Source organism: Anolis carolinensis, chromosome 5 (assembly GCF_035594765.1).
Source record: "Anolis carolinensis isolate JA03-04 chromosome 5, rAnoCar3.1.pri, whole genome shotgun sequence".
NCBI lineage: Eukaryota > Metazoa > Chordata > Lepidosauria > Squamata > Dactyloidae > Anolis > Anolis carolinensis.
The window spans coordinates 30700284-30710032 of record NC_085845.1 but is presented as its reverse complement, the minus strand read 5'-3'; the positions used below and the strand labels follow the sequence as shown (position 1 = coordinate 30710032).

At 47.9% G+C, this 9749-nt stretch overlaps 1 protein-coding gene across 1 annotated transcript; it reads left to right on the top strand.

Moving 5' to 3' along the window:
* Positions 1–2496: 2496 nt before the first annotated feature.
* Positions 2497–8715, top strand: neurog2 (neurogenin 2). The gene is made up of 2 exons (XM_003221782.4): positions 2497–2804; positions 6611–8715. Exon 2 carries the CDS (start codon positions 6612–6614, stop codon positions 7332–7334), a length of 723 nt encoding a protein of 240 aa, XP_003221830.2. The 5' UTR covers positions 2497–2804; position 6611; the 3' UTR covers positions 7335–8715.
* Positions 8716–9749: the final 1034 nt, after the last annotated feature.

Genomic DNA, 9749 nt, shown 5'->3' with positions numbered 1-9749 from the left:
GCACAACAAACAGCCACATTGATGGTTTCCATGTCCTGTTGTAAATTGCTACCAGTCTGATACACTCTGATCTTTAAAGGATGTGTCCAAGGTGCTGAATGCTATGTTCAAACAAGCATTCTTCAAAATAGCACCTTGGATAGATCCTTTAAAGTTTAGGCTGAAACCTAAAGTTTGGAAGCCAGCCACCAAACCGCCTCTTATTTACTTAATGAGAACTACTGCTTCTTTCCCTCTTATCCCACCACCACCACTTAGAGCACTTGGTATTTGTTGATGGCCTCCCATTCATGTATTAACCAAGACTGATTCTGCTCAGCTTCTGGAGAATTTTAAGTATGTAGAATTATAGAATCATAGAGTTGGAAGAGCCCTCATGGGCTATCCAGTCCAACCCCCTGCCAAGAAGCAGGAAATTTGCATTCAAATCACCCCCAACAGATGGCCATCCACCCTCTGTATAAAAGCCTTCAAAAAAGGAGCCTTCGCCGCACTTCAGGGCAGAGAGTTCCACAGCTGAACAGCTCTCACAATTAGGAAATTCTTCCTAATCTTCAGGTGGAATCTCCTTTCCTGTAGTTTGAAGCCGTTGTTCCTCATCCAAGTCTCCAGGGCAGCAGAAAACAAGTTGCTCCCTCCTCCCTATGACTTCCCCTCACATATTTATACGTGGCCATCATGTTTCCCCTCAGCCTTGTCTTCTGCAGGCTAAACATGCCCAGCTCTTTAAGCTGCTCTGGATAGGGCTTGTTCTCCAGACCCTTGATCATTTTAGTTGCCCTCTGGACACTTTCCACCTTGTCAACATCTCCCTTAAATTGTGGTGCCCAGACTTGGACACAGTGTGACCCAGGTGTGGTCTGACCAAGGCAGAATAGAGGGGTAGCATGACTTCCCTGGATCTAGATGAGGCATGGGCAATTTCGGCCCTCCAGGTGTTTTGGACTTCAACTCCCACAATTCCTAACAGCCTACCAGATGTTAGGAATTATGGGAGTTGGAGTCCAAAACACCTGGAGGGGCGAAGTTTGCCCATGCCTGATCTAGACACTATACTTCTATTTATGCAGGCCAAAATCCCATTGGCTTTTTTAGCTGCTGAATGACATTGTTGGCTCATCTTCAGCTTGCTCCCCAGGAGGATTCCACACATATATATTCACATGTACTGCTATCAAGCCAATCGTCCCCTATTCTGCATCTGTGCATTTCGTTTTTTTTTCTGCCAAAGTTAAGTATCTTGCATTTGTCCCTATTGAACTTCATTTTGTTAGTTTTGGCCCATCTCTCTAATCTGTTAAAATCGTTTTGGATTCTGCTCCTGTCTTCTGGAATATTGGCCCTGGCTAAAGCGGTATCAAAGGAGCCCCCAGTGGTGCAGCGGATTAAATTTCTGAGCTGCTGAACTTGCTGATCAAAAGGTCGATGGTTTCAATCCGGTGAGCGGGGTGAGCTCCTGCTTTTAGCCCCAGCTTCTGCCAAATAGGTACCGGGTTGTTGTGTGTTTTCCGGGCTGTGTGGCCATCTTCCAGAAGCATTCTCTCCTGACGTTTCACCCACATCTGTGGCAGGCATCCTCAGGGGTTGTGAGGTATGGAGAAACTCGGCAAGGAAGGTTTATATATATCTGCGGGAAGTCCAGGATGAGGGAAGAACACTTGTCATTAACTGTGATTAACTACAACATTCACGCAAAACGTGGGCAAAACGTCAGGAAAGTATGCTTTTGGCACATGGCCATACAGCCCAGAAAACACGCAACAACCCTGTGATTCCGGCCATGAAAGCCTTCAACAACATATTCAATAGGTACCACTCCAGTGAGAAGGTAACGGCGCTCTATGCAGTCATGCCGGCCACATGACCTCGGGGGTGTCTATGGACAATGCCGGCTCTTTGGCTTAGAAATGGAGATGAGCACCAACCCCTAGAGTCAGACACGACTGGACTTAATGTCAGGGGAAAACCTTTACCTTTACTAAAGTGGTATCAAACAGAGTTAATGCCAATTGACACTTCTTTAGCTGCCACAACCTAATGCTCCGGCTTCAGCTCTAAAAACGCCTGACTCTGGGTGAAATCAGTGGGGGTTTCTGGGAGCTGGAGTACCGACGTTTGGGAACGGCTGGGCTGTGGGTGCGGTCATGGAGAGCCGGCCCTTCTCTTCCTGTGAGTGTTGTGTGGGGCTCACTGACTCCGGTGTGGCTGTTGCGCCCACCGCCCCCGGGGCCTGTAATGAGCGAGCGGCTGGGACGGAGGGAGGGGCGCGGGGGAGCGCGCGTGGCTGCCTGGCGGGGCCCGGCGATTGGGCAGCTGCGCCTCGCGAGCCCCCCATTCATTAATAAATGAGCGGCACGCTCCAGCCGAGCGCGAGGCACCAATCACACCCCGGGATGATGATGAGGAGGAGAAGAATGAAAAGAAAGGCTAAACTTCGGGAGGGAGGGAGGGGTGGCTGGGGGGGGGGGAGAGGGAGAGGAGGAGAGCGGCCCCGGGGGTCGATTTGATTGTTTCCCCGAGGGTATATAGAAGGGGCTTTAAGGAGGGTCGTGTGCCAGACGCGCAGCCACGGGCAGGGGCGCCGAGCCGAGCCCAGCCGACGGGTCGCTGTCCACCGGAGGGTCCCTCCCGGCGCGTGCCAGGCCCTCGACCACGCGCCCACGCGCCCACGCCCTCTCCGGCCCGGACCGCAGGGGGAACCTCTCCAGGAGCAGGGTCCAAGCGCTGGGGGCCGGCGCTGAAGCAGAGCCTCCCTTGACGTCCAAAAAGAAGAAGGCTGAGCGAGATCCCTCCCAGGCAACCAAGTAAGTCTCTCTTCTCTGACTTATCGAAGTCTTTCATGGCCGGAACCACGGGGTTGCTGTGAGTTTTCCGGGCTGTATCACCATGTTCCAGAAGCATTCTCTCCTGACGTTTCACCTGCATCTATGGCAGGCATCCTCAGAGGTGGAGCCTCCGGTGGCCTAGGGGAATAAAAGCCTCGTGACTTGAAGGTTGGGTTGCTGACCTGAAAGCTGCCAGGTTCGAATCACACCCGGGTAGAGCGCGGATGAGCTCCATCTATCAGCTCCAGCTCCATGCAGGGACATGAGAGAAGCCTCCTACAAGGATGGTAAAACATCAAAAACATCCGGGCGTCCCCTGGGCAACGTCCTTGCAGACGGCCAATTCTCTCACTCCAGAAGCAACTCCGGTTGCTCCTGACACGAAAAAAAATCTTCAGAGGTTGTGAGGTCTGTTGGAAACTAGGCAAGGGAGGTCTCTACATCTGTGGAAAGTCCATGGTGGGAGAAAGAACTCTTGTCTGTTTATGTTGCAATTTATCACCTTGATTAGCATTGAGTAGCCTTGCAGCTTCAAAGCCTGGCTGCTTTCTGCTTGAAGGAATCATAGACTCATAGAGTTGGAAGAGACCTCGTGGGCCATCCAGTCTAACCCCATCATGCCAAGAAGCAGGAAAATTGCATTCAAAGCATCCCAGACAGATGGCCATCCAGTCTCTGCTTGAAGGAGTTACCACCACACTCCGCGTCAGAGAGTTCCACTGCTGAACAGCTCATCTCACAGTGAGGAAGTTCTTCCTAATGTTCAGGTGGAATCTCCTTTGCTGTAGTTTGAAGCCGTTGTTCCTTTGTTGGGAAGTGTTAGCTGGCCCTGATTGTTTCTAGTCTGGAATTCCCCTGTCTTCTGAGTGTTGTTTTTTATTTACTGTCCTGATACTGGTAATCAGATTTCATTCATTTTCATGATTTCTTCCTTTCTGTTGAAATTGTCCACATGCTTCTTGTGGATTTCAATGGCTTCTCTGTGTAGTCTGATCAAACGCAGCATTGCCCAGACACGAATCCAGGAACATGAAAGGCACCACAGACTAACTCAACCAGAGAAGCCAGCCATAGCAGAGCACTTGATGAACCCACCTGGACACAGTGTATTTTTGAGAACACAGAAATGCTGGTCCACTCTCACAACCACTATGTCAGACTACACAGAGAAGCCACTGAAATCCACAAGCATGTGGACAATTTCAACAAAAAGGAGGAAACCATGAAAATGAACACAATCTGGCTACCATATTTTTAAAAAACTGAAATCAGGACAGTAAATAAAGAACAACATTCAGAAAACAGAGGAATTCCAAGCATGAAACAATTGGGACCAACTAACATTTCCCAACAAAGGATTCCCCATGCAGGAATCAGCCATGCCTTGAAGTTGCAAGGCTTTCCAATGCTAATCAAGGTGATTAATTGAAGCATTCACACTTTCTTCCAACAGACAAGAGTTCTTTCTCCCACCCAGGACCTTCCACAGATATATAAATCTCACTAATTTAGTTTGCAACAGACCTCACAGCCTCTGAGGATGCCTGCCATAGATATGGGTGAAATGTCAGGAGAGAATGCTTCTGGAACATGGCCCAAACAGCCTTGAAAACTCACAGCAACCCAAGTCTCTCTCTTCCTTTATCTCTCTTTCTCCCTTTCCCTCCCTTTCTCTCTCCCCCTCCCTCCTTTCCCTTTGATAGTGGCCCATGCGCAACCGCACTGATCTTTATCTCATTGCGGCATGTGTCACAAGAAGGTTCCCATCAAAACACAACTCCTGTGACTGTGTAGCGTTGAGCCAGGGCAGCTCAAGTCGTGTCCAAATGCATCCCTCAGTCTACAGCAGGCATGGGCACACTTGGGCCTTCCAGGTGTTTTGCAGAGAAGGCTCAAGGCTACAATACCCAATTGAAAGTGGATATGTCAGTCATTAGAGAATGTAGGGTATTTTTTATTGTGTCAGAAGCGACTTGAGGATGTACTGCAAGTTGCTTCTAGTTTGAGAGAATTGGCTGTCCCAGGATGTGGAGAATGTACATATTGGTCCAGTGTTTCCCAAACTCTGGTCTTCTAGATATTTTGGACTTCAGACCCCAGGGTTCCTAGTCATTGAACAAGGGTGATGAGGCTTGGAGTCCAAAATACTTGAAGGGCAAGAGTTTGGGAACCTTCTTGTGCCACATGCTGCAAGGAGATCAAGATCAATGTGGTTGCAAGTGGGCCACTGTCAAAGGGAAAAGAGGAAGAAAGTGTGTGTGTGAGAGAGAGAAGTAGGGGGAGAGAGAAAAAGGGAGGCCATACAGCCCAGAAAACTCACAGCAATGCAGAGATCCCCAAACTCTTGTCCTTCAGATGTTTGGGGAACAGTTCCTCCTCTGGGTTGCTGCGAGTTTTCCAGACTATATGGCCATGTTCCAGAAGCATTCTTTCCTGACGTTTTGCCCACACCTATGGCAAGCATCCTCAGAGGTGTCAGATCTGTTGGAAACTAGTCAAGTGGGGTTTATCAATCTGTGGAAGCTCCAGGGTGGGAGAAATAACTCTTGTCTGTTTGGGGCAAGTGTGAATGTTGCAACTGATCACCTTTAATGCATTTAATGGCACTGCAGCATCCAAGCCTGGCTGCTTCCTACCTGAGGGAATCCTTTATTGGGAGGTGTTAGCTTGTCCTGGTTGTTTTTTTTCTGGAATTCCCCTGTTTTGAGTATTTTTCTTTGTTTACTGTCCTGATTTTAGAGTTTTTTAAAATAAATAATACCCGTAGTCATATTATGTTCATTTTCATGGTTTCCCCCTGTCTGTTGAAATTTACCACATCCTTGTGGGTTTCAATAGCTTTTCTGTGTAGGGTTGTTAGGTAAAGGTTTTCCCCTGACATTGAGTCCAGTTGTGTCCGACTCTGGGGGTTGGTGCTCATCTCTAGAGTTATAGCCCCGGGGGGGGGGGGGTTTAGGGGTTCAACCCCCCCCCCATCCCGAATTTTTTCAGGTTAAAAAAACCCTGATTTATTAATAAATTTTAACTGATTAACCAAATCCCCATGGGTGTCCACTTAAGTTTATCAGCCTTGAGTGTCCACTGAAGTTTATCTGTCTTGAGTGTCCACTGAAGTTTATCTGCTTTGAGTGTCCACTGAAGTTTATCTGCTTTGAGTGTCCACTGAAGTTTATTTGCCTTGAGTGTCCACTGAAGTGTATCTGTTTTGAGTGTCCGCTGAAGTTTATCTGCCTTTAGTGTCCACTGAAGTTTATCTGCTTTGAGTGTCCACTGAAGTGTATCTGTCTTGAGTGTCCACTGAAGTTTATCTGTCTTGAGTGTCCACTAAAGTTTATCTGCCTTGAGTGTCCACTAAAGTTTATCTGCCTTGAGTGTCCACTGAAGTTTATCGATGGAGCCTGATTTCTAAATTATTTTGCGTTATGGAACTACTCTTCATGATTTGTGAAAAAACAAAAACAAAAAATCAACCCCCTCCCCCCGGCACAAAATTTTTCTAGCTATGGCCCTGCTCATCTATCTCCATTTCTAAGCCGAAGAGCCGGCATTGTCCGTAGATCCCTCCAAGGTCATGAAGCAAGACTGCATGGAGCGCTTTGTGGTATTAATAGTGTTGATGGTTCACCAAACTCCCAGAATCCTATAGCAATGTGCCATGGCATTCCTTCTACGGTTAGTAGAGTGATTCCCAAACTCAGATGTTTTGGGGAACATTTCCCACGAACAATTTCATGTGTGAATGTGACCCCGATGATGATGTTTTCCCTCTTCTTGTCTCCCTGCAGGATGTTCGTGAAGCCGGAGAACCTGGAGCTGAAGGAGGAGGAAGAGGAGGAGGAAGGGCTGCTGCTGCTGGGGGTGCGCTCCTCGCCCGCCGCCCCGTCCTCTTCCTCCTCCTCCTCCTCCCTCTCGCCTTTCTCCTCCGGCTCCGAAGGGGAGGACGACGGGGAGGACGACGAGGAGGAGGAGGACGGCTCGCCTTCTTCGCGGCTCCTCTCGCCTTCGCCGGGGAGCCTCCTCGCCCGCCGGCAGGACTGCAAGGGCCGCCGGGGCCGCCGTTCCCGGAGCGCCGCCCGCCCTGCCAAGACGGCCGAGACGGTGCAGCGGATCAAGAAGAGCCGCCGCCTGAAGGCCAACAACCGGGAGCGGAACCGCATGCACCACCTCAACTCGGCCCTGGACGCCCTGCGCGAGGTGCTGCCCACTTTCCCCGACGACGCCAAGCTCACCAAAATCGAGACGCTCCGCTTCGCCCACAACTACATCTGGGCCCTGAGCGAGACCCTCCGCCTGGCCGACCACGGGGGCGCCTTCTCCGAGGACTGCAGCCCCTCGCCTTCCTCCTCCTCGTCCGCGGCCTCTTGGAGCTGCTCCGCCAGCCCGGCCCCTTCCGCAGCCTCCTCCTCGGCCTACAGCTGCACCATGTCTCCCGCCAGCCCCGGGGGCAGCTCGGCCTCTGAGATGGACTACTGGCCGCAGCCCGAGAAGCCGCGTTTCGCCCTGATTTGAAGCCAGACTCGAAGCCAGCCTTCTAACGCAGGCATGGGCCAACTTGGGCCCTCCCTCCGGGAGTTTTGGACTTTAACTCCCACTATTCCTAACAGCCGGTAGGCTGTTAGGAATGGTGGGAGTTGAAGTCCAAAACTCCCGGAGGGAGGGCCCAAGTTGGCCCATGCCTAGTCTACACCACAAACTTTGCCTTCCTTTCTGATCTGCACTTTCCTGCATTGGCCAGGCACTGTGTCTTTTTGTTGTCCAAGGCTTTCATGGCCTGAATCACTGAGTTGCTGTGAGTTTTCCGGGCTGTGTGGCCATGTTCCAGAAGAATTATTTCCTCATGTTTCGCCTGCATCTATGGCAGGCATCCTCAGAGGTAGTGAGATCTGTTGACAACAATATATCTGTAGAAGGTCCAGGGTGGACCTTCCACACCCTGGACCTTCCACAGAAATATAAACCTCCCTTTGATATACCAATTTCCAATATACCTCACTATCTCTGAGAATGCCTGCCATAGATGTGGGTGAACTGTCAGGAGAGAATGCTTCTGGAATATGGCCATACAGCCCAGGAAACTCACAGCAACTTCTTCCATTTTTACCATCTGTCTTCTGTGATTTATTGGGGGAAGAAGAAAATTAACGTTTGGAGAATTGGTTGAGTATGTGTGTATTTGTGTGTAAGATACAATTAGAAGTCATTTGTTGTTATTATTATGTGCTGTAAGAATTGAACGCAAATGTTGAAATCTTGGTTGCTCTTGTATTGTAAGGGTGGAGTGTAGAAGTGGGGTGGGGTGGAGGGCTGAACTTGGGGTGGAGAATGGCTCTTCCATTATTTATCCTGACTTTTGAGGACTCTTATTTCAATATATATGAATGTGGACAGTACCCCCTTATCCATGGATTTGATATCCACAGTTTAATCTCCCCTTGCTCCAAAAATATTCCTTTCTGGAAGTGTTTGTGGGCCTCTCTAGGTCCTCCAGTGTGATTGTGTGGTATGCTTCCAGCCCAACTATCGTCAATACACCGTATATATAAGATTAACTATTATCCACAGTTTCAGATATTAATGGGGGGCTTGGAATGTATCTTCTGCAGACACAGGGGTTGTACTCTGTGCCTGTGCCTATATATTTATGACTCTATGAGCTATGAAAATTTCAGCATATTTGGAGCATTCTGTGCAATCAGGTGCACAGGAATACACATTTCTTCTATTTATTACAAAAGAAACATTGTCATGGGGGAAATGGGAGGAATAAAGATGTATTTTTGTATATTTCACAGAGTTTATTCTAGTATGTATTTACAGCTGCAGAGCAAGGGCCTTGTTCTCAAAAATGAAACAGATCTATGAATAAAATATATAATTTTTCATAAGAAAATGGTTATCAGTGGCTTTATTCTTTGCAGGAACTTAGGATGAGATTAATTCTAAACCATTTTATGGATGCTCTAGCGGGTGACCCACTATGCCCACAGTCGCATTGACACCTAAGTAAATAATGATCATTGATCAAAATAGGACTCCTCTGTGTCTTGATCAAGGGGAAGGGGCTTTGTAGTTACATGCTTGACTAAAGGACAAAAAGCAAGGACTGCATTCCTATACAAATGAGAATTAAAAATCACTGATATATTTTAGTTAATCTGAATTGTAGCTACAGCATAGCAGACAAATCGGAGGCTCAGAGTATCCCTGCCTAAGAAAACCCTATGAAATTTATAGGGTTCACCATAAGTCAACAGGTGACTTCAAGGCACACAAAAGTTGATTCACTGAGAATAATCCTCAATCTGGTGCCTTGTAGATACATCAGAGTATAGCTCCCATTACAGGCAGTCCCCAAATTATGAACAAGATAGGTTTTGTAGCTTTGCTGTCAAGTTTGTCAGCTGGAACAGGTACATTTTAAAGTGTAACTCCATCTCTGTCTGTCTGTCCGTCCGTCCGTCCGTCCGTCCATCCATCCATCCATCCATCTATGTATCTATCTATGGTTTGGATAGCATAGGGAAAGTTTAATACTTCTATGTTGTTTGTTTTTCAGTCTGTGCCCCCATTTAGAAGATTTCATCTAACTTTATGTCCCTGTAATCATTGGACTTTGAAAAAAATGGCTTGTTGTGGAAATAAGGACTGGTGATAAAGCTTCAGTGGCGACACCTTTCCCCCATGAAAACTCTTTCATGTGTGAATTTCCTTTCCAAGTGGTAGATTTCTCTCACTTCCTGTTCTCTCACTCCTGTTAACAACAACAACAACAACAACAACAACAACAACAACAACAGCTTTATTTTTGTACCCCGCCTCCATCTCCCCGAGCCCAATCAACATAGTTAAAATATAATACATTAAAAATACATAAACAATAAACATAGCAGAATAAAACAATCACGTTATGACAAAATATAAAAG

Excerpts from the sequence above, each read along its gene's own strand:
- neurog2 (XM_003221782.4), top strand. The coding sequence starts at position 6,612 with ATGTTCGTGAAGCCGGAGAACCTGGAGCTGAAGGAGGAGGAAGAGGAG.